General features: G+C 54.9%; 1 protein-coding gene across 3 annotated transcripts in view; it reads left to right on the forward strand.

The window, feature by feature from the left end:
* The window catches only part of Rps6ka2 (ribosomal protein S6 kinase A2), a 194,381-nt gene that overhangs the window by 148,932 nt on the left and 20,579 nt on the right, over nt 1-24,870 (forward strand). For all 3 annotated transcript variants that reach the window (XM_026379542.2, XM_026379541.2, XM_026379543.2), the window contains 5 exons: nt 70-158; nt 10,212-10,276; nt 16,800-16,902; nt 20,757-20,887; nt 21,975-22,100. In XM_026379542.2, the coding sequence (XP_026235327.1) occupies nt 70-158; nt 10,212-10,276; nt 16,800-16,902; nt 20,757-20,887; nt 21,975-22,100 (514 nt within the window). The remainder of the gene's footprint in view (nt 1-69; nt 159-10,211; nt 10,277-16,799; nt 16,903-20,756; nt 20,888-21,974; nt 22,101-24,870) is intronic.

Here is a 24,870-nt window from a genome sequence, read left to right on the forward strand (position 1 = left end):
CTCGACATGGAGAACACTTACAGCCCTTGGCGTCTCCCCTTCTCATCTGAACACAATTCTGTTTTTCAGAGCCAAGCTGGGAATGCCTCAGTTCCTCAGCTCGGAGGCCCAGAGCTTGCTGAGAGCCCTCTTCAAGCGGAACCCCTGCAACCGGCTGGGTAAGCGCCCCATGACACCCCCAGGGACCTGCTCCGGCACTCCAGCCCACTCTCCCAGTGTGTGCCTGGCCTTGCCCAGGTCCCTGAAGACAGAGGGGACTTCAGCAAGGGAGACACTTGCTGTGCGGTCGAGCTCTGAGGACCCGGGGTCTGGTCACAGTCAACCTGCCGTAAGCTGTCTCTGAACCCTCCCCGGGTTCTGCTCCTCTTACTTTTGGGGACTCCGTGAGCTACAGGCAGAGCGGCCACTCCCACCCTGGGGTCTCCTGAAGCAGGAACCGCAACGTCTGCTGAATCCCACGCACACTTCTGCATTCACTGCGCTGATCTGTTTCTTTTCTTCTTTGGGTGGTTGATGGAGGTGTTTGCCCTTGCGGCCTGGAAGGCTCGGGTCAGGCCCTAAGGCATCCAGGGTAGGGTCCGAGGTGAGTCACTGGCAGCGGGAGCACAGGGAACTTTCCAGGTGGTTTTATGATACACATAAATGGAAGGAACAAATTAGGGACTGTTCCTTGGACTCTAACCTCATAGATAACACATGATTAAGAAAGGAAGACAAAAGGTAAGCCAGGAAATATTTCATTTGGGAGAAAATAATTAGATTTTCCTCTCTGCATGAATTAACCCCAAAGGGAGCTCAGATGCGATTTCCTTTCCATATCAGCTTTAATTTCAGGGAACTCCTGTATTAGCGGTAATCCTTCAGTTATTAAAAACAAAGTTAGCTGGGTGCTGTGGTGCTGCAGCAATGTGGGAGCCTGAGGCAGGAGGACCACAAGTTGGAGGCCAGCCTCATCAGCTTAATGAGACCCTGTCTAAAGATTTTAAAAAGTAAAAAGGGCTGGGGATGTTGCTCAGTGATAAAGTGCTCCTGGATTCAGTGCCTAGTACCACAAATTTAAAATGAGTAAAGCTAAAATGAGGGGTACCTTCAGGAGTATTTTCACAATCTGTGAGAGAGTTGATACGCAGTGACTTGGGGAAACGGAGTTAGAGTGACTTTTAGTCGGTATCCATGCACTTAGAACACGAGGACATCATGGGAGCCCCTGCCCTCGCCGTGGATTCTGCTGAGAACATGTTAGCGCTCGGCCTCTCATCCAGCCTTGGCCCCTCTCCTTCTTACTGGTGTGTTTTCCAAAAACCTTGCAAGGATTCCCACGGGCCTTGACACCAGCTCTCCCACGTGATCCCGGACATTTAAACTTCCACTTCTCAAGCCCCCACTGACACAGGCCGGTGGTCACCCTGTCTCCAGGCCCCGGGGACAGTGGTACTGCTGGCCCACTGTGAGCCTCCAGACCCGGCCTTCCTCAGGCAGGGCCTGCAGCCTGACATGGGAGGGCTTGGAATCCAGGGGAGACAGTGGCTGGGAAGTGAGAAGCCTCTGTGGCCCGTGGCCCAGCTGCCCCTCAGCAGCCCAAGGCCTGGGCCCAGCCTGAGTACCCCTATCCGGTCCCTGTCTGTGAGAAAAACTGTGGTCCAGTCCAGTGAGCTTGGTGAGAGCCAGCTGTGGCAGGATCATCGGTCACAGCTGGGTCTCCAGAATTGACCCTAAGGACAAGAATGTCCTCCGCCTGGCCAGGGGGCCACCCTGGGAGAGAACTGCCCAGGCTGACCAAGAGGGAGGGGAGATCCCCGGAAGCAGTGCTGTCCCGAGGCTGCGGCTGCCCAGATGCCAGCAGGGTGGGGGTGAAGGTGGGATGCAGGTCCCCAGTGTGGAACGTGCCGGGCCAGAGCCGAGCCCTGGTCCTGGGGAAGCGTGCAGGCGCACACAGGGCTCCGTGTTGGCTCGCAGGCTGAGGAGCCTTGAGTCTTTCCCTCACAGTCAGTCATCAACCCCAGGTGGGATCCAAGGCTCCTGCTCCTGGACTAAGGGCTCCCCACCCACCACGGCTGGTGAGGTCACCCACGTCTGTGTGGCCTGCGGCTCCCCAGCTCTCTGCATTCACCTTCCTTCAGGAATTCTGCCTGCTGTTCCTGGTGCCTGACAAGGAGCAGCACAGTTTGGAAAGCAGGCAGCGGCTTAGAGGATAGTCTCCTACAGGACAGTGTCCCTACTTGTGCAGGGCTGCTGCAGGCAAGACCCTGGCAGAGGTCACAGTACACCCCAGCTTGCGTCTAACCCTTGCTCCTGGAGTTTCCGTCTCTCTGTGGATTTCTGAAATCCACGTGTAGTGGCCAGGGCAGGCTGTCAGCCTCCTGGAGGTGTGTGGACCCCATGCCGTGAAGGAGCAGCTCTGGTCTGCACCCTCCCGGTGAGGAGAGGCACGTCGGTGGAGAGACTTCCGCCTTCCCTGCTGGTCGTGGGAGCACGTGCACCTGCTCGTCACATTCTTCTGCGCACGGCTCTTCAGACCCGTGTTTCTGACCCTTTTACAAATTCCCCGAGAGGAGTGGGGCCCTGTCCCTGTTCCCCCAGCAGTGTGGAAGGCTGTCCCATGAGGAGCTGGGTTCTCTGCCTTGGCCAACAGTGTGACGGAGCAAGACTGCAGACAGCACAGCCCACGGCGTGAGCTTCCGTCACCCCACAGGTGGCACAGTCATCCAGACTCCGCTGTGTCCAGTGACCCCTCCACCCTGGGAGATGAAGTTGGGTGGACTGTCCCTGTGATCCCTCCTGTTCCTCCTGGTGTTCTGAGTCCCTGGCAGGGCCCCATGCACCTCCAGAGCCTGTGCTCTGCCCTGTCGTCACCAGCCTGTGAGGCTTGGGCACCTTGCTGTGTCTGGCCCTCAGGAAGGCCTGATCCCAGGCAGTCGGGGAGGTGATAGGACTCCTGTTCAGTCTCAAGACAGACGTGTCCTTCCTTTGGGGGTCACTAGTTAAAAATGTGACCCTGAATTTGACCCTCGGTTGGAGGTGGCGAATGCAGCCTGGCTGTGAATCATGCCTTGACTTTGGGGGAACGAACGTGGAATGGATTGCAGTGCTGCTTCCTCGCCTCCCCCTGCATGTCTCCAATCCCCTCCTCCTCACGTATGGAAACTGGAGTTCTTGAAAATTGTTCATTTGCTAATTCCTCCCCTCTGCTGCCTGACCCTCTGGAGTCAGCCTGAGGGACGCACCACTCCTTCCTGCTTCCTCGCCTGCATCTGCAGCTTTCTGTGATCGGAGCCCTAAGGACATGATGCTGCCGGCAAAGCAACCTGTGGCTCTGTCACTTTGATCAGCTCTGGTTTCCTGGACAAAACCAGAAATCACCAGGAGGTGATTCCTTCCTCTAGACACAAGGAGAGAACAAAGGCTGTGCCCACTCCTCCAAGGGGTCCTGTGCACTGGCGGGGACCCCTGCAGTGACATTGGAGAAGGAGCAGACCCAGAGCTGGAGATCTGCCCTCTTGCCTGGGAGTGGCAGATTTGGCTCCAGGGCTCAAACAGCTGATGCAGAGTCCCTGCTAGAAGCTGAGAGGCCTGCGGTGGATCTAGGAAAAACTGGACTTGCGAGGGCCTTCTGCACACGTGGGCACAGAGCAGTGGGCTGCGGCGCCTGATGCGCGACCCCATGGGGTACGTGAAGCAGAGCCTTCCTGCACAGCCAGCACTGGCAGGCCCTGGGGCCTTGGGCTGACCTAGAACCAGGCCCGGGCGGTACGTGCACAGAGCTGGGTACAACCCCAAAGTCGCCAGCAGTTCTTCAGTCTCGGTTATAAAGAGGAGCTTCCGGAACGCTCCCTGTGGCCTCTGGTCCTTCCCTGGAGCACTTGTACCGGGTCTTTCGGACGTGAACAATGAACTGTCTTTATCTCATTCGTAGATTGTTTCACTTTAATCTACACTGATGTAAGTTTTCTCTCTTCCCCACCAAAGAAGTTCCTGAAATTTCACTGCATTTGGATTTAATGAATTGCATAAAATCTCAATTTATTTATTTTCTGCCTCAGTCTGGCTGGGAATAAATCACGAGCCACTGAAGCAGGAAAAAACTTTTTTTCTGAACTCCACCAGCACACTCCACACACACTCCCCGGGAACTCTCCCGAACGCCACCTACGCGGCTCCTCCAGGAACCACCAACCGGAAATCCCACCACCGGAACTTCACCAGCCAACGCGAACTCTTCAGGAATCCCCGGGAGGGCTCAGCCGGAACTCAAGGGGAACTCCTCGAGAACTCAAAAGTCATCATCTTAACGGCTCGCTGGCCTCACCTCTCAACCACTACTTCTGGCAAAAATGCCATGCGGTATCCCAACTCGGCTGTGGCCCTCAACAATTTTCATTGAATTTTATACAGAATTTTTATTCTGTAGAGCAATTTGGCTGGAAAAAAATATCAAGGTTGAGAAAAGCATAAGAAGAAAGATAGCTATATAAATGCAGGCTGAAAGCTATGGGATTCTATTTATGGGATCCGAATCAGCAGCAAGGTTCAGGGTCTCCCCTGAAACCCTCCCTGAGACCCTCCACAGAGGAACATGTAGAGCACACCTGTTCTTGCTCCGGGGAATGGTTTTGTACTTTTTAAATTTTTGCTGGAGATGGAGCCCAGGGCTTAACGTATGCTAGACAAGCGCTCTGCTGCTGAGCTACGTCCCCAGCCCTGTACTTCTTCATGAGTTAATATCGGTATGGTGGTTTGTGATGTTTTATCCCTTCTCCACCTTTGTAAGAAGAGTCCTGGCCCTTTTTCACCTTGCATCATGGTATAGAGGCGATTCTTTGGTGACACCCAGTGCTGGCGAAGCCCAACAGGAGATACGGACACTTCAGAATGAAGGCATGTGAGTGTTCCCTCCGTGAGTCAGTTTGAAAACTCCCCACTAGAGTATGTAAGCACCTCTGCTTTGCCCAAGCACCCCTCCAGCAGGACAGGTCTGCTGGGTATGTGCTGCCAAGGGGCACGGCTGTACAGGAGAAGCACAGTGCCCCTTACACGGGGGGCTCTGCTGAGCCTGGGGCCACGTGAGCAGGGGACACAGCCGTCTTTGCAGAACAGGTTGTCACCCATGCTAACCTGGAGAGGCGCTGAAGTTTAAAAAGAGTTAAGATAGCAGCACATGGTACCACAACATCCAGAGCCTTCCTGTTTGTGTTTTTAGGAGCCAGCGAGGGAAGTGGTTTCTGAAAACTCACACAGGCCATCGCGAACGAGGGGGTCCAGGGTGGGTAGGACAGGAGGGGAGCTCCCTGCTCACTCCAGCACCTCGACAATTGGACTTTTAAACTGTATGTACTGCTTTTATGGTTCAACTGACTAGTTTTTACAAAGCTGTTTTGAAGGGAAGCATTTGCTACACAGAGACTGTCCCAGGCTCAGGCTCACTGTGGGCAGCTGGCAGAACGTGGCTGTGCAGGGGCGGGAAGGGACGCCTCCTGCCCATCCTGATTCAGGGCGACACCTGTAACACAGACCAGCTAGCAAGAGCGTGCAGCTGACTTGCTTAATCACAGCTTTCAACGCCAGGAGCCTGGAGGGACGACCTGGAGACGTTGAAGAGTGACCCACCGACTGAACAAGGCGTGAGCTGATGTGACAGCCTGGCGAAGGTTGCTGGGCGAGTCTCCTGGGCCTGGTGCTCTCCGCTCTGGAGCACAGGTCCCGCAATGCGGATCGGAGGGTTTCTTTATGGCTAGCCCCTCCACAGAAGTGGGCAGAGGTTAGATGATAAGCAAGGTTTATGGCTGGCTTTGGAGAAGAGGGGCTCTGGTTTCTCGGCCCCTCCTTGGAGAAGAGGAATTCCAGTTTCTGGGGCTTGCTTTGGGATGAGGGGTTGGGAGAGTCACCGCAGAGCCAAGGTCAGAGAGGACCTCGCCCCGAGGTTTCACAGGGTATAGTTTCTGAGCCCCAACACACTGCCACCCGCTGGTGGTCCAGACCCGCCTGCCTCCACCTCTGCCCCACCCCTTCCTCATCACACCCCAGATGCTGAGGACCCTCAACAGAGGTGTGACATGTAATCCAGCGAGCCACACTATCAGGGCCCCAGGCTTGGACCAGGCTGGGGCTAAGGATGATCCTCCTTCTTCTGGACTTTTAGGACGATAAACAAAGGCTTCAGGAATCAAGAAGCACTCAGGAGCCCAGGCCAAAGCACAGGAGTACAGGAGGGGCTGGAGAGGGGAAGTGGAGGCCAGAGTTTTCTAGAAGAAAAATTTTCTGGAAGAAAAGATGAAAGAAGAAGGGAATGGTGTGTGGCCTCCATACACAAGACCCTGAGGTGAGAAGACAGGGGCCTGCTTGTTCTTCTCCTTTTCTGTTGCTGGTGACAGGTGACACTTCTGAGACTTACTTAACAGGGGTACAGCACGAAGGCACAGCAGCTGCAAGAGTCTGAACATGAGACATGCCTGCTACACATCATGGCCAAGCGCAGTTACAGAGCCATGTGCAAAACAGGCAGGCAGCCCCAGTGCCACTGCTGTGAGCAGGGGTGGGCCAGCTGGGCTGCTCTGTGAGGACACTGGGTGGTCTCAGAGCACAAGCTCAAAACCATGCAAATGGCTCCAGCCCCTTACTGAAGCTGGTCAGATCCCTGGAGAACCCAAGTGGGCTGGGGCTGGTGAGATCTGTGCATGCCACCTGCCCTGGCTCCTGCCAGCAGCGCTCCATGGGACACAGTGACGGTCAGAGGAGGACTGTAAACACTGAATAATAAATTTCCAATGGGCAGAAGACACTTCAAAATTAAATACTTCAAACTAAAGAGGTGAAGCTCAGCTAACCCATAAGCAATTAAGAAATAAAAAAGCAGGGGCCAGAGAGTAGCTCAGGGGTAGAACACTTGCCAGCATGTGCGAGGCCCTGGGTTGAATCCCCAGTCCCACACACACACACAAATAAAATAGTATTTAAAAAGAAAAAAAAAGCATAACTCCAGATCAATTCTGGAGTCCCCTGGGATGTTTACAGTCTGCCAGTCAGGGAAAGCAGGTAGCAGCAATATGAGCATCAGGCCACTAGTTCTGAACGTTCCCAAAAGGATTAGAGGTGGATCTTGTGTGATCCTATAACAACAAGGTGTGAGCATGGCAAAGGACCAGGAATTAACACTCCCCAGAGCTATCTGCAGATGTTAGAAAACTATGAGTGTATTTTTGTTTTATATCAAAACCTTTGGGGAATAGCCTACTGAGCGCTTAGAAGCCCACAGTGAAATGAGTAGCTTGCTGTGTTACAAGGGGTGCAGCTGAACAGAGAGCCGTGAAGGAATGAATTCTTCACAAGCAGAGCAGCATGTCTTTGTTATGGGTATCACACCCACATCCCCCATGAAGAAATCAAGGCCAGGGAGCAAGTGGACGGCCACAGGGTCTCTTGGCATGGAAACCGAGCCCCAGTGACAGGAGATTATGTCATTGTCACTGTTGAAGAATATGAGTCTGGATTCTTGAGTCCATTTTCCCAGGAACTTTTGATTCATGTGTGCTTGGGCTGGAAACTTAATGTAGAATCACCAAGTCTACCAGGAGTGACATCTCTGTCCCTGAGTTCCAGGTCTTGAGGTCTTCCGTGATGGGGATGAGTCGCAGATGTGCTGGGACAAAGCAGGCTTCTGGGGCCTGGTCAGGGTGTCAGACATCAGCACAGACCTGTCTTGTTCCCCAGCCGGGACTCTGCTCCCTCCTTGCCTTTGTCAGGGTGTGCTGTCCAAATAAAGTGCTCCCCAGTCCAAAAGAACTGGTTCACAGTTTTGCAGGAGAGAGAATGTAATGCTGGAATGCACAGTGACAGGCACCTTGGCCCTCAGAAGGCCTGCGCTGCTTCCAGGCTGATACACGCCATCACTTGTCATTTCTGAGTGATAATCAGTGTTAATTCACCTTCCTCTCTGCTGAGGCCAAGTCCTACCTGTGCCAGTGAGGGTGCCAGTGAAGGCCTGCTGGCTGGTGACCCAAGAGCACCCAGCACCCCGATTCTCCAATTCCTGCCCCTCCTGCACCCTAACTCATCCTCCTGCAGATCATACAGCCAGTGATGGGTGACAGTGGGATGCAGTGGGTGCCCAGTGTGCAGCAGATTCCTAAATGCAGGCATGAGTCACAGTGCAGTGTGCATGCCCAGCTCCTGGGGAAGTGCCTGGGGCACCTGGCAACACAGCCAACACTTGCCAAGACCTGGAAGACGGGAATCGGAGGCACCCTTCCTCTTGCTCACTGCCAGATTGTTCCATCTGGAGTTCTGGATTCCACCAGAGGCCTAGGGATGGGCACACGGGACAGCCTTGGAAGTCAGGCCCTTTGGGAAGGTATTCCAGCATCCTTTGAACACCCATCGAGGACTGTGCTCAGGGATAACACAATCAGACCTCTGGGCTTGGGGATTATGACCGAAGAAAGGAGACAGACTCAGATGGACCTCAGCAAGGGGGTCATCTGAGGCAAGGTCCAGATGGGACCAGGGCAGAGTCCCAGGACGGGGACCCCTGGGCTAAGTTTGGCAGCTGCACCTTCAAATCCCGTCTCCGCAAACACAGCAATAACGACCTGGCACTCACGGCCCAGTCTTTCGGCCTCAGTGTCCTTGTCTGTGCAGGAGCCCCTGGGCGTGTGTGGAGTGAACGGGATGCACATGTGCATGCTGGCATGTAGGCTACAGTGTGTGGCACAGAGCAGCCCCAAGCCTGAGGCCTGCCGGTGCTTCCCTCACGTGACTGCTACCCCAACAATGCCAGGCTGAGTGGCAGAGAATACCATACAGTGCGTTTGGCTGAGTTGGCACTTTCTAAGCACAAGGCCTGGCCAGGCTCCAGGGGAGAGTGAGAGGTAGCCCTGAGCCACTGTCTATGAGACTTGCTGAGGCTCTGTCCATGTCACTGCCTCCAGCAGGAGCTAGATGGCCTCAGGGCTACCTCCCTCTCTGCCATGGTGCCATTTCCAGTGATTGGCATCCTATGGGGAGGCCCATGACTTCACAGGCTGGACACCTTGGCTGCCCTGAATGTCCCCCAGAAGGAGCCACCCTCCAGGGCAGGAGATGCACCTGACCCTGCTGAGGGGGATTCTGAGCAGTGTTAGGAGGATCAGCAGAGAGAGAAGCCCCACAGGCAGAAGGAGGGGCCACGCTTCTCCCGGGATGGGAGCTGGCCAGCGTCCCAGGCCATGCCCCTCCCTTCCCATGACGGGGGAGGAAGTGGGCCCCTCCCGGGCCTTGCCGTCCTGGAGTGTGCCTAGAGCCTTAGGGGGTTGCTTTCATTCTTTAATTAATAGACCTTGTTTTGGGAGCAGTTTTGCATTCATGGAAAAATTGAACAGAAAGTACAGCGAGGCCCCCCACCCAGATTCCCCTAATGTCAACGCCAGCTGGGCACATTGGTTGTAGCTGAGGAGCAGATATGGATGCACAGCGGTTCCCAGTCCAGGGCAGACATCAGGCTGTCCCTGGTGAGCAGCCAGCGTGCAGGTGGATGCGTGGGCACCACCGCAGCCCTCCCTGTGTCCCATCTACCCCCCTCCCAGGGCCATAGGCTTTTGATATGAGCAAATAAGGAAAGCAGTCAGGTAGGAGGAAAGAGGCTGTCAGCAGCCTGCAGCCAGGACCTGCGGGGCTGGGTTGGTGGAGGGGCACGAGGCCGGGCTCAGCACCCCCGAGCTCAGGCCTGCCTGAGCTCCTCTTCCCGGCGTTCTTCCCTGGTGAAGCCCCACCACAGCCTTGACAGTGCTCGGCAGCCGCCTGCTGTGACTCTGGGGTGCTCCCCAGTCTGGAGCCCCCCTGAGGCTGCACTCCAGGACGTGGGAAGGGTGGCCACAGCTGTGGGTGCTGCCTGTCCTGTGGGTTGGGCATTCCCACATCTGCAGCAGAAAGTTCAGGCTCACCTGACCCCCTTCTCTTCAACACCTCTCCTCCCACTGCCCCAGGGCCACCTCCAGGTCTGCACCCAGGCTGCATCCAGGTCCTCAGCCCTCAAAGCTGAATGAGGCCTCCCTGGGTGTGGGACAGGGGCTGGTGAGCTGGCAGTGTGGGGCAGGAGCTGGGGCTGGGGCAGCAGCGGACTCCTTCCCCAGGACGAGTGGTCAGGCCTACCCAGGCGCCCCTGGGCCTGCAGCGCTGGGAGCTGGGAGGCGACGTGTGGTCTTGGATCTTCTCTCATGCTGGTCTCTGCTTTGTCACGACAGGAGCTGGCATTGATGGAGTGGAGGAAATTAAACGCCATCCCTTCTTTGTCACCATAGACTGGAATGTAAGTTAAGTGCAGGGTCCTCAGTGGCATCCAAGTGACAGAAACTGGGGAGGAGAGAGGGGTGGGGAGGGAGGATGGCAGCTTTGCCCAGACAAGAATCTGTGGGGACATGCAGCGAGTCGTGGGACCTCCTGAGCAGCAGGTTCTCAGAGCACAGACGTGGCCTCCCTCCTGCCTGCTCAGCCCTGAAGTCCCTTGAACCCTGCCCTGCCCGTGGGACATGGCAGAATCACCTGCCCCCACTCTGAGACGCGCTGGTTTCTGTCATGGCCGGGCTCTGTTGGGAAGTGCGGTGGTCAGATCTGACCACAAGCCTGCAGGAAGGCCTCACATCCAGGAACGGGCCTCTGTGTGTCCCAAGGAAGCCCTCCCTCCCTCCCTCCCTCTATGGCAACTGCCTTTAATCCTTTCTTTCAGCACAACACACATGCTTTGGGGGTTTTCTTTTCCTGAGCTAACAGATTAATCTCAAAGGATTTTTAATGGAGTATTTTTAAAAAATCAAAATGCTCTTTATGTAGGACAGGGCTCGTTAGCCACCCACCCCCCTCTCTCCCTGTGTCCTCCTGGGTCTGGTGCCTCCAGGAGTCCCCCCCTGGTCTCGCAGGGACCGTGTTCCCACTGCGCCAGGGGCTTCAGCTCTGCACGGGAGCTCCGGCCCTCATTGCTGGCTCTGCTCCTCCACCCACCTGAGCCCCACTCAATGGGGCAAGTCTGGGGCTTTCTAAGGCCCCGTTCTCCCGTTCCGACTACAGAACTCGTGGCCAACAGTCAGATTAGAGGGAAGTGGACCTTTCGGGAGGTCCCTGGCTCTCCTCAGGTGAAACTCCCATTCAAAAAGCAACTAGAAGTCAGGTTGCTTCCCCTCCCCAAGAGAGGAACCGGACGCAGGCCATCCAAGAAGTGAGGCCACCGCCTCTCGGGAAGCCTCCACTCAGCGCCCTGGAAGTTCAGGCTCCTGAGGCGCTCAGGCTGCTCAGTCGACCCCAGGTCATTTGAGCTGATGGTCCCTGAGTCGTGATGTGTTTTCTGGGGAGACTCCTGGACCTGGCACTGGCTCCTAGACCAGCCTCTCCTTGGCAGTGGACCTGCTCTCCCTCTGCAGGACAGTCCTTGAGGCTCAGGGCAGGGATTGCCTCTCCTCATCCCCAGGGAGGGGACAGGGTTGGCTGCTCTCCCCAGGGGTCGCGGAGAGCTGCCCGGCCATGTGTGTTGGTGCCTGTGTCTCAGGCACTTTCTGGGCTGGGGCTGGAGCAGTGGATGCAGCACATGCTACCCCAGGGCTGATCAACAGGGGACGGACATGTCCCAGGGAGATGCTCTGTGGTGGAGGAGAAGGAGCCTGCCATGAGGGTGAGGACCTCAGGAGGTGGCCCCCCGTGCTCCCCCCGCTCCCCCCACCTCCTCCGTCACCCGTCTCTGCACCTGCTGCCTGTCTTCCTGGACCCCTCTTCCCCTAGCTCTCTTCCTTCCCGCTCTCGCTTCAGGGCTGCCTTCCAGTCTGCTCTTCAGCATGGCCCTCCCAGCCGCCCTCCTGCAGCCCGGCCTTGTGCTCCTGGCCTCCCATGCCCACCCCTTCCAACACACCCAAGGTGCCCTGCTTTCTAGTGTGGTGATTTTCTGTCTCCTGCTCTAGAATTAAGCTGCGGGCAGTCAGAACTCTGACTAAGAGGGCCTGGCCCGGGGGAGGTGCTCCCAGCCTGCCTATCAAGTGAGCAAGTAGCCAGTGAACACTTGCGTGGGTGCATGCGTGTGTGTGTGTGTGTGTGTGTGTGTGTGTGTGTGTGCGCACGCGCGTGCGCAGTGAAGGGGAGGGGCGAGGGCCTCAGGAGCTCTCAGCACAGGGCGGCTGTGGGGAAGACTGTCCCTTCCTCCTCTCCCTCCCTCCAAGACCACACCTGAGAAGGGGCATTGTCTAGGGGTCAAGTGGGTGTGGAGGGAAGCTGCTTGGGGTGGGAGGTCCTGAGGGCTGCAGCTGGGAGGAACGGGAGTTCCCAGCTGTGCCCCAGGGAAGCGCCCCACAGAGGACTTGGCCAGGAGGGTCTTTGGCAAGTACTACGTACAGGTGCTCATCTCAGCCAAGAAGTGGGCAGTGTCTCAGGGCTTGCAGATGGCATAGGGCAGGCCTGCAGGCTGAAGTGGAGGCACATGTGAGAGGCCGGTTCTGTGGGCCCTGGGCAGAAGCCACCTTCCTTCCATAGCAACAGCGCCCAGGTGCCTCTGGTCTCCAAAGCTAGGCACATCTCTTTGGTGCAAGCAGGTCTTCAGATTCCTGCACCAGGAGGTGTTGTTTCTCTATAGTCTGAAAATTGTTTTCTCTCTTGGCATTTGGTTTTGTTTGTCTGGTTTCAAGAGCCCCTCCCCTCCCGGTTCTTTAGGACCAAGTATATTTGCTGTCATTTCTGTCCTTGCCAGAGGACACCCAGGCAGAGCCTGGAGGGAGGGATGGGAGGATCTCTTTCCCTCCAGAGCTCTGAATTAACAGCACTCTCGCGTCAGCTCTTGCATTTGATAAGGTGTGTTTCGCACCTGCTCCTCCCTGGGGTGTCTGCTGCACCGTGAGGCCGTGGTCCAGGAGCAGTGTGAGCAGCAGTCAGAAGAGAAAGGATGTCAGCCTGGAGGGCCTGGGGAAGAGAGAAGGCATGTGCCCAGCAAAGACCCCAGGTGTGCAGATGTGGATGGAGTCTTCAAAAGAAGCTCCACCTCAGGCCCACGTGCTCTTGATATCTTGGTAGCCATGCAGGCCTTGCTGTGATGTGAGGGACAAGCCCTCCAGCTCTGCTGTCCTGTCCCTCCCTCTCATAGTGGCCCCAGTCACACACCTGTGCTTTGGAAAGTTGACAAGAAAGAGTTTTACATGTTCTTGACTGGGTGTGCCTCGAGGGGGTCAGCGGCTCAGATAACTGATGGCCACAGAGCAGTCCCATGGGCAAAGACTGTTCCCTCTGCAGGGCGGACACTCAGGAGTGACAGGAAAGAACAGTCCCTGGCTGCTGGGCTTCTGCCTGGGGAATCTATCCAAGCACTCGCCTCAGATCCAGCTGAGAAAACATGAGGGTATTCATTTTGCTCTCTGCAATCTTAAGTGGCCCAAAACTGCCACAAGATCTTTTTAAGCCAACACCTGTCAGCCACCAGCTGTCCCATGGACAATGACCTGGTGGAGCAGAATGTGGGTCACCAATTGGCCCGTGCTGCCTTTCCAGCTGCCTTCGGCACCCAGCACGCTAGCGCCTGCCCAGAAGGCTGCCTTCCAACCCTTAGCAGGGCTTGACTGGCTAAGTGAAGAGTCGCAGTTGACCACAGACTAGGAACTCTTGGAAGGCATGGTGGACTCCGGCAGATAAGAGCTGAGCTTATTTTCCCCTGGGGCTGAAGCAGTGCTGAGAACACAGGATTAGGAGCAACCCAAAAGAAGCTGCGTAAAAGGTGATCGGGCCACACAAACCCGCGGTGGCTCCTGCCCCAGCTCACAGAGCCCATGGGCAGCAGCTCTTGGATGGGCAGAGAATGATGCTCCTGCTCCTCCAGACGTGTCTTTCCTTGGGGAGAAGGACCTCTGCTCATTAGCTTCTGTTCCCAGAACAGGGCCAGGGCCCTCAGGGCAGCTACTTAGCCTGTGTTTTTGCAATTACTTTTATCATTATTGTTTTTAATTGATCATTAATTATTACTACAAGCGACTTGTGCTTGTGCTGCTCCATTTACATTTCCAAACCCTTGCAAGCACATCATCAGCTTTACTCCGTAAGCTAGGAGGGACTCCTGGGAAACGGGCCTGAGCAGGGAGCAGTGCCCCAGATGCTCGGTGAGTGACAGCGTGTTACTTGGTGCCCTTGGCTGCTGTGTGCTCGGTAGGAGCTGGGGGGAGGGGGGGGGGTCCAGGCCACTGTGTCTTGCTGTCAGCAGTGCGCAGGAGAGGGCTCGGGCTGGGGGCTGCAGCACAAGGCCTCAGCCACACGTCTCCACATGGCTGCTGCCGCTGCCAGCAGAACAATGTTATGCATTTGTCCCTGGGTCAAGTACACTAGGAGGGCCACTCTTCCAGGGACCAACAAGGACTCCGCGCAGTGAGTCATCCCCTGTGGTTCTGCAGTCTGTAAATCCACTTTGCTTACAGCTGGGTAAACCTGGCAGCCCGGCCATGCCCTGCACACCACTGCCACATCAGCCCCACTGCAGAAGCCAGTGAGGCCCTGCTATTGTCCCTCCCTGAGGCCACCACTCTGCACCTCATCTGCGTGCATATTCGTGATGTGCCCTCTGCCTTATTGGAGCATGTTAATTTTGAAATGCTAGAGTCAAAATTGTGCACAGAGCAGCTGTCAGGGTCTGTGGCCCCAGTGAGATCCAGTTTCCTGCCCTTTGGCCAGTTACCATTTCTATTTTACTCCCTCTGTCCTTTTCCTGCTTATCTGAGGGTCCTTTAGGTAGTGGATCTTAATGCACCTATTTAGTTTCCTCTCATATACTCACAGGATGCAGAATCCACCTCAACGCATGGCCAGATCTGTGTCCCCATGATGCCCTGGGACAGAGAAGAGTATTTAAATGGTGCCTGGTGAATTGGACCATGACACCCCATTTTCTTTCCATAGGGTGGGCATGAGTTGTTCCAGAGTCCTGGGGCAAGGGTCTGGGTCTGTGTGGCAAATGTAGGGACCTCGTCAAGCTCAAGGTCTAGGGAATACTGGAGCTGCTCCTCTGCAGGCCGGGCATGTGCCCAGCAGCTTGCATCAGGGGCAGAGGCAAGATCGCTGCTCTCCCTAGAACCTCAAGCCCTTCCCAGGTGTGGAATCTGGGAAAGAAAGAGCATGTAGAGGACTAACACATTAGCACCTTCCAGAATGTTTATGTAGCAACAGGAAGAAATTGAGCCACCGTTATATTGCAGCAAGCTTCCAGGAAGCCACCGAAGGGCAACGTGCCCTGCTTCACGTAGCCCCTGGCCTTTGCAAGGCTTGCTACCTGCAGAGACCCAGCTGAAACTGTGGCACCAACAGGGGATGAAGGGTGTGCTGGCCCCCAGTGGACACAATGTGTCCACAGACACGGTCAGCCCATGGATATGGCGGGGCTCTGCTGTACCAAGGATGCCCCACCCTTGGGCAAGTGCCCAGCTGCTCACACCTGCCTGTGGCTGGGCGGGTCAGGATCTCCACTGAACAGTGGTGCACAGCAGAGGTTTGGAGAGAGCAGGGGGAGCAGGCTGTGCAGGCTGCCCTGTGGATACCAGCATGTTCACCTAGCCTGCAAGGTCTACAAGGCCACTGGTTCTGTGATCTGATCCACGCAGTGGGACTTGCTGGTGGCTTCCAGCACTGGGCTTTAAAGGGTGCAGAGGGAAGAGAAAGTTGTTGGCACAAGATGGGACAAAGCCCAGGACAAGCTTTGCCAAATGCCGTGGCACAGGGGCCTGGTGGAGGTGACCAGGCCAGCCAATTTACCCCTGAATGATGATCCCAACCCACAGGAGGCTTTGTACACCCCTTGCTGGGGTAGCAACCTGCTAATGATGGATCCTTTTTCCTCCTGGAAAAAGGAGGAAAAGTCTTGGACCCCCTTGTGTGAAGCCCCTGAGCCGCCCATGGTCACAGGCTGCCTGGTGGGAGGTACTAGCCTCAGGTGTGGTAGGTAAGGAGTCTGGCGAGTCAGGCTGGCTGCACAGAGAACTGTGCATTCTTGGGCAGCCCGAGTTCACTGGGCTTCCATTTCCTTGTGAAGTTAATGTTTCGTCCCCTGCTCCTGTCAAAGGAGGAGTGAGGAACACACAGCCACCTTTGCCCATGTCAGCGATCTCTGCAGGGAGGACAAGCTGGCTGAACAGTCACACTGTTGATGGACAGGCCACAGGGAATGTCATGGCAGAAGATGTGTCTCCGGAAGGGCCAGGAATTCCCAGCCAGGAGGGGGAACTTGACTTGGGGTTGGCAAGGTTCTTGGCATATGTGATGGGAAAGAAATTCAGCGTGCACTGAAGCCAGGGGCCGAAGTTTACTTAGGGAGGTAGATTCATGCTCAAGGGAATGTGGGAGCAATCTCAAGAGAGGTGCCTCTGGTCAAGCAGGGAGCACAGGCTTAGGGAGTGGGCCCTCTCTAGAGGAGACAGCAGCCTGTTGGTGGGAAGTCGATTGGTGGCACAGGTGACAAAGGCCATGTGGCCTCACTGGGCCATGGATTTCAGAGTTCCTACAGAGCTGCAGGCAGGCTCTGAGGTGGCTCTGATGTTACCCATGCAGGCAGGGCACCTGTGTCATCTTATAGGGTTTTACTGGGAGATGAAAATCCTGTGGCCAAAAAGAAGCTGGGAAACTGCTACCCCACATCCCGAGCCCCACAGCTCAGCCTTGGCCTTCTGTATATTTATTTTTATTCGTAGGCAGTTGTTCCATGTGTACCGTGCTGTGTGTGATCCTTGGGATAGGACGTGGGCTCGAGCAGGGCGTGTGCAGAGCAGCTCCCAGGTGCAGGCGAGGGCTCTCAGACGGCCTTTCCCACAGCCGCGGCCTTGCTTTCCTTGCAGAAGCTGTACCGGAAGGAGATCAAGCCACCCTTCAAACCAGCAGTGGGCAGGCCCGAGGACACCTTCCACTTCGACCCCGAGTTCACCACGCGGACGCCCACAGGTGGGTGCCACGGCCGTTTTTCCAGGACGGAGAACCAAGAGCCAGGGGTTCCCGTGTCAAGGATCCTCCTGTTATCCTTTTCTGTTTCCTGGGCTTAGTGATAAAGGTTTAAGTGACAGAACCAACGTTCTGCTCTTCCCCAGGGAGCATGCTCTGACGATCATCAGGGCGTTCAGTAGACCTCACTGCTGGCTCTGGGTTGCCGGCCAGTGACCACCCCCTCAGGCAGGAGGGACAGTGCAGATCTCTCATCTAGCTCAAGTCTTCTGTGGGAAGAGGGAGGCTGTCAGTTAAGTCTGTGGGTTTGTGAATGACATTTATTATTCATGTAAAAACAAGCCTGTTTAAAAAGTTGTGTCACTGCTGCATCTTGGCATACCAAGGCATACATAAATCTAGTTTTGGGTTGTGTCTGTTGGCTGCCTTTAGGAGTTGTCATTCTGGGAGGATGGCCTAGTGTGTGTTTGGTAGCTGTGGTGACTGTCTGGGTGTGCTCTGGCTGTCGGGACACCACTGCACATGTCTTCAATAGCAGCTGGTGACTGTCCATTCTGGAGGCTGGCTGTCAAGTTCCGGGAGCGCCTCTCTCCCTGGCTTGTGGATGACCACCTCACAGTCTCCTCACGGCCTTTTCTCCGTGTGTAGAGACAGCTTCTGAGCTCTGGTGTCCCTTTCTCTTAAGGACACCAGTCCTCTTGGGTCAGGGTCCACCCTTGTGACATCATTAACCTTAACTGCCCCAGAGAGGCCCTTCTCCAAATGCAGACCTGAGGGTTGGGGCTTCCATGCCTGGATCTGGAGCTCCACATGTGGCCCTGGCAGCTGTGGGCAGAAGCTCTGCAGAGCAGCTCCCAGCCCCTCTGCTAGGTGATCAGTGAGGCATGGGGGCTGATGAAGGGCTGCAGAGGTCACCATGCTGTCCCTGCCTGGGAACCCCACATTTCTGTGGTATTTAAAAGGTAATCATGAAAAAGAGATGATTAACTGCAAGTAACAAGTAGATAAAGCTGAATAGAGAATCCACTTAGCTCCCTCCGAGTGCAGGCTGCTGGTGAAATCCTGGCCTGTCCACTGCCCAGGCTCGGAACAGGTGTGACACAGGTGTGGAGGGAGAGGACACTGGCCTTCAGAGGGTCTTTTCTTGGGCCTGGGGCCGTAGACTCAGGGCATCACAACAGGGAGGCATGACCAGATTGCCCACTCTGCCTGATAACTCCACTGAGTCCCCAGGGCCACCAAAGCTGTCATCAGTGACTGGCTGAAGAGACGGTGGCCCTTCATTTGGGGCTATAGTTCTTGCAGAATTTGATGAGGCTGCCAAGAAGGAGGAGCCTTCTGCGTGCTGGGGTCAGCCCTTCTCATGGTGAAGAGTATTACTGTTAGCTTCCAAGATGGGAAAGTTGGAGCAGGGTTTGGGGATTCCATCCTGCCTCTGCCCACACATCACTATTTTCTTCGAGTGGTTGACATAAAGGTGGAAGGACAGGCATGTGTTTAGTCTGAGTGGGAGAAGACTTCTGTGGGTCTGCGCAGACTGCAGGGTCCTGCTCCGTAGGGTGGTGCTCAGAGGGGCAGTGCTGGGAAGGGCGGTGCTGCGTCCTGAGGTGCCTGTGGGTGGGAAGGACCACACTTGGGCTTCGGGGTCAGAAGATGCTGACCTGGTGGGCTCTGAATTACTCCCGCGTATGCCTTTTGCATTACTCCTGGAGAATTTAAACTCCAGCACAGATGGCCAGTGTGGCCATAGCCTCATTAGCCCTTTATGCACTAAAGAATTCAATTTTATTTTCATATTGACCTAAGGAAAACATAATCAGACACAGTGCATTCCAGCACTATTCAGAATTGGCTTTTTATTCCTCACGATTTCTAATTCTCCATTCAGTTCTACTTAAAATTAATTTATCATGCCACATCATTTGCCCTTGAGGTGGCAGTAATCGATGCTGAAGATTTTTAAGAGAAGCATTAATGTCACTCTTGTTTCTGTAAAAGGGTGGGGTTTTCTAAGCAGGTAAGCTAAGTGCTCGCTGTGTGCAAGAGCTGCCGTGGTTCGGGAAAAGCTTTGGGTCCTACTCTGGACGCACCGGGGTGTTTCTCCCAGTAGCCTCAGGCTTCTGAACTAAGGTGAGTCTAGTTTGTTCTGCATCTCACGTCAGCTGCCCATGGTCATGTGCTGACTGGTGGGAGATGCCAGTCAAGGGCTGAAAACCATCAGATGTGCCACTGATCAGAAAACACTCCCGAGGCTGTTTGTATCTATAATTTTTAATTTCTTTTATCTAACTTGTATGTTTGCTCTTTAAGTACTATGCTGAGATTCAGCGTCTTTACATGATATAAAGCATCTGTCTGTCCACACCAATCAGTGTCAACTTTTTATGCTTTTTGTAAGGACCACCCCAAACTTCAGCAGACTGACTGCTCTTAGCCTTTGCTGCCTGTCCTGTACTGTGCAGAAAAGAAAAGTGGCCAACTTAGGGACAGCACTGTGCTTCATGCCACTGTATTAGAAGTGGTTGCTCACCTGATGCGGATTTCCCCTTCAGTGATGAAAGTGCACCTGCAAGTTAATGTGGCTACACACACACACACACATTCTCTCACTATAAAACAGACCCCTGATCTATGCCCATCCCCTACCCTTGTGCAGCTCTGACAAATTCCCATTGACTGGCATCTCCCACCAGTCTGCACATGACCTTGGGCAGCTGACCTTAGTTCAGAGAAGCCTGGGGCTACTGTGGGAGAAACCCCCCGCGCGTCCAGAGTAGGACCAAAGGAGGCTCAGGTTCTTGAAGCTAATGCTAATGTGCCTCTGAGGTTCGAAGGTCACTTACCCTATGGTGCACCCATTTGTCAAGCCACTTTTTTCTGGTAGAGATTTAGTGCAGCACAAGGGAACTTGGCTGACTTCGAAAAGAAGCAGACCTCAAAGTCAGAATTCTATGACTGTCAAAGAAAGACAAAACCCACAGCGCACTGACAGGATAGGAGCCCGTCCCTCTGGAGGGCCCCGTGCCCTTGGGAGGCAGCTGGTCTACGGGGGAGTCGCTGTCTGCCCTCTGCACAGGGCACAGAGCCTCAGCCCTGAAAACTCAAAAGCCATGCCACGTCTTTAGGCAAGCTCCCCTAGTCTAGCACCCAGGGAGCTCATTTCCAAAAAGTCAGCCCTGGTCGCTTAATTTGGGAGTCACGTGAGCCTCCATCTATCTGGGGCAACTCTGAAGAGGTAGGAGTCCAGAGCTAAGACCTGGTCTGGCTCCCTCTGGTCCACATCGCTGAGACTGTCCACTTGTTTTTCCTAATGATGGATATGGAGTGAGGCCAGCCTCAGCAGCCATGCTCTGGAACAAATCCTGCAGAGCTTAGAAAAAGCAGACACAGGAAAGAGCCCTCTCACACTCCTGCTTTGCAGAGGCCAGAGCAACTTTGTCCAGATGTCCTTGAAGGGCCATGACACCTGACCCCCAGGAGCAGAGCGCTGGGACTATGACAGGTGCTGGTTCTGCAGCTGCATCCCTGCAGGGGCACCTGTGGCCTGGCCGCCCTGTCCCCGACAGTCCTACCTGGGGTTGTTGGCAGTGTTGTCTCAGCCCGCAGTGGGCAGAGGGGAGGGTCATGGTGCATACTTAGTTGAGGAGGTGCATCAGCTGTGACCTTGGCGTTTTTATTCTAGACATGGTTGTTGTCATTTGAAAGTCAAACCTTGGCCCTTCCCAGACTAAAGTAGCTTCCTGGACTCCAGGCTTTTCAGACCTCTGTGCACAGATGACACACGTACATGTACACTGTCCCTTCTTCCCAAGCTCACTGCTCTCGCGAACCTGAACTCTGCTGTTGTTCACCCACAGACTCTCCTGGTGTGCCCCCAAGTGCCAACGCTCACCATCTGTTTAGAGGATTCAGTTTTGTGGCCTCCAGCCTGGGTCCGGAGCCCTCCCAGCAGGACCTCCACAAGGCTCCAGTTCACCCGATTGTGCAGGTAGCTCCATCCTCCCTGGGGGGTCAGGCATGGAGGACACTCAGCTGATGCCCGGCTCTGGCAACCCCTGCAGACTCAGCCAGCCTGGGGTGCTGGAGGACCTTGGTTACCTTGGATGCTGAGTGCTCAGGGGAGGTGGTGTTGGGCACCTCGTCTTCCCCCACATTTCCGCTGTTACTGAGCATGGCCATGGTGATCCCCATGGAGACCAAGCTGTTGCTTTGTTTCTGTCTCACTTACATCTTCCAGAAGAATGCCACAGTGGGTGTATGCCGGGGGGCCTCAGGTCAGGTTTGGGCACCTTCGCCCTGCGGAGCCCAGAAAGCAGTGTGATCTGCCAGCTCAAGCAGGAAAGGGGCCTGTCCCACTCCTGTCTTTCTGTGGGCGGGGCAGCTTTGACCAGCTGTCCTGGCAAGGACGTCACTGCCCCACAGGGACAGAGTGGTACCATGTCTCTGAGAGGTCGGTGAAAGAGGACATTTTTATAAAGAATTTTCCAAAATATAACCATAACTCAGAATTCTAAAAAAGAATTAGAATTAACCTTATTTGGGTATTTGTCTATTCAGGGAAGTGGATGGCTGGATCCCACAGTATTCTCTTCTGCCCTTATGGAGAGCAGTGGTGTATGTGAGGTGGACACTGGATGTGACCATGTTGGGGCTGTATGTCTTGGATGAGAGTGTGCTGGTGGGGTTGCCTATGAGGTCAGAAGCAGGCGCCCTGAGGCCCGGACATAAGATTCCAGCTGTCACTCTGGACAGGAGATGGAGCCATGTGCCGTATCTACAAGCACATCTTCCTTTTTGCTTCTGGATGCCCATTATCTCAGATCTTAAAGAGAAATGTCTGGTCAGTGGGCACAGAATAATCTGGTGTCCATGTGTTCAGTGTGGCCAAGGCACCGGGGAAGTTGGGATTTCGATCCAGAACCTTCACTACGTAGTTCCCATCTAGGCAGAGGACTCCTTTTTCTCCTGGGCCTCTTCCCTCCGGTTCTCCACCTGCACCCGCAGCTCTGGGTGCAGGAGGCTGCACGTGCCTTTGCACAGGGGTGCTCATGGCCCTCCCTTCTTGGCCTCTGCAGCAGTTACACGGGAACAACATCCACTTCACCGATGGCTACGAGATCAAGGAGGACATTGGGGTGGGCTCCTACTCCGTGTGCAAGCGGTGTGTGCATAAAGCCACCGATGCAGAGTACGCTGTGAAGGTAAGGCGAGCACAGGGAAGAGCCTCCGGGGGCGGGGCGAGACCTGGTGGGACCTCAGGAGCCTGGACAGTGTTCCTTGCTTGCAGTTCTAAGCTCCAGCGTGCTGGAGTCCCAGTCACTTTGATGTGGGGTCAGCCATTAAAAACCTGTTTTGCAGATCATATTTTCAGTTATATGCAACATATAGTTGGGAAGAAAGGAAGGAGGGAAAGAGAGAGGAAGTGAGAAGGAAGGAAGATGCAACCACCAAAACAATCCAAGAGACAAGGGAGACAGACAACATATTCACAACCCGCAAGCCGAGAGCTAGTGGGTCCACTCCAGACTGTCAAGAGAGTGCACAGTAGCAATTGCATGGCCTGTAATCCAACAGGCACCCTCTCCATAGTGACAAGAAGTCCCTGTAATTGTTGCTAGATTCAGTATTTGATTTTAGAACCAAAATGCAGTTTTCTGGTTGGTAAAATGTGGATTAAAGCTAAAGCTTCCTGCTAAAATCAGAACCACTATTTGCAAAAAGTGATTATAATTGTCTCTGTGAGATCTCAAGACTCATTAAAGCCCACCATTTCCCCTCAAGGCTCTTGAGGGACAAGGTCCAAGCCTTTGCCACCATGACCAGCACCATCCTGGCTCCTTACCACTCTGTCACTCCTGATACTGCCCAACTCTACAAAGAGCATCTGGGTGAGACAGCCTACGGGTACGGCAGGATTGGGATGGGAGTGACTTTTCCCACCCCAGTCCTGCCCTCACTCTGGACAGCCCTGACCGCCCCCTCTTGCCCACAGCTCCACTGCTGTCTTGTGAAAGCCGAGGTTTGGAGGCCCTTACTCAGGGTAGCATGCCTATTCCCTGGGGACACCTGCTCCTTGCTTCCTAGACTGTGAAAATGCTCAGCCCAGGATAAAGACACCAGCCAGAACATCTCAGGAACTTGTGTCTTCTTGGCAGATGGATCTTTGATTTCCCACATAAATAGGAGACTTTGACCATGAGCAGCAGTTCATTACCTTGTGAGTCCAGCTGGTGGGCCCTGAGCACGTGGAGGAGAGTTTGCAGGGAGGAGAGTGTCGTGACTAAAGTCCTGGGAAGCACCCTATGGCAGGAGAAAGAGCGCCCAGCCCTGGAGATCCTGCCACAGCACAGGCACTGGGCCCGGTGCACCTGGGGATGGATCCTGGCTGACTCACCTTTCCTGCCCTCCACCTAACCACAGCAGGAGCTCGTGGGAGAAGGGGACAGTGCCTGCCAGGCACACATGCATGCTGGCCCTGGAGACCTGGGTTCCACTGTAGGCAGGGGAATGTCACTTATGCTTTGAAATGTGTTTCCCTTATGCTTGGTAAGCTTACATGGGCTCAGAATTTTCTGTGTGGGTCATTTGTAATAGAAATTCAGATTGTGTCCCGCGTGAGCTCAGCCATCCTAGGAACAGCTGCCCTTGACAGCAGGCACAGAGAAACAGCCCATTGTCACACTCTGTAGCCCCGAGTAGTCAGCTGCCTTCTGTGCCCCTGCAGAGAAGCCCCCATTGTCTAGGGCAGTGGCGTGTTCTCGCCAACATTCCCACGTCCAGCTCTCATGCAAAGGCTGTCTGAAGCCGGTTTTGTTAAAGTGCTTATGACTTGGTCCCAGGACCATGTTGAGCCCGTCCCTGTGGAATCTGTGACAACCCTCCCTCCCCCCTCGCTCCCTAAGAGCAGCCAGGCACTGTGGCTCCTGCTGACGGCGGAAGCCGCAGTCAGGCCTTCCTGTTTCCCTTGTGCAAGTCCTGAAGCTCCCAGGACCACTTCAGCTGGTGGACATGAAGGGATCTCCCACTTTCTTTCTGAGACTCGGTGGGTCATCATCTGTCTGCAAGATGCTGAAATTAACCCAAGCAGGAAGGAACAAGATCATGGAGAGACCTTGGGCTTCTGGGCAACATGCAGCACGGGGCCACTGTCCCAAGGATGCAGAGCTACTTCAGAAGTGTACTTGAGCTGCCCTGTGCAGTGGCAGCAGTCTGCACAGCTCAGGGCTCTTGGCCTCCTTCAGAGATGGCAGAGTTGGCCGTGTTGTGGCAACAGTGCTTCTTTGTCACCAAACTGCATTAGCAGATTTCGGGGGGCTGTTGTGTCTCATTTCAACATTCTCTAGGTAGAAAGTAATGGAAGTACTTTTAGCTTTTTCCACATCAGCTAACTGGTCAATGAGTAGCAGCATCTGCTCCTGAGGGAATGGCTTGGAGCACATTTCAGTGCATTTCCTGCTGTCACACGGATGGAGGGACACAGCAGGCAGACACCTGGCATGCGGCTTGGGCCTCCTTCAGCCAAAGTCCTGAGGCTCAGTCCCTGGAATTCACCACTCTCAGTAGCCACTGGAATGGGTCACAAATGCAGCCGTCCAAATCCTTCATGGCTCATGGATGACAAGGGACCTGCTTTGTTGTGAAAGAACCCAGTCAGGCCGGACAGGCCAGGACAGGGCGTCCTCCTCATCTCACACAAAAGCGACTCAGAAGCCCCTGGGGGATGAGCAGGAAGGAGGATGCGGCAATGGCAGCTGAACAGGACCACTGTGACCAGGTCATCATCTGTGGGGTGATTTTGCCACCCTGGGGACACTGGCAGTGGGGGAGAAAGTTTGGTCATCACAGCAGACGGGACAGTAGATGGCACTAGCACTGGCATGTTCCGGCTAGGGATGCTACTTAGTGCCCTGCACCACACAGGACACCCCCTTCCCCTGAATTATTCAGCTAACGGCATCAACACTGGCGCAT

The sequence above is a fragment of the Urocitellus parryii genome, chromosome 8 (genome assembly GCF_045843805.1).
Source record: "Urocitellus parryii isolate mUroPar1 chromosome 8, mUroPar1.hap1, whole genome shotgun sequence".
NCBI lineage: Eukaryota > Metazoa > Chordata > Mammalia > Rodentia > Sciuridae > Urocitellus > Urocitellus parryii.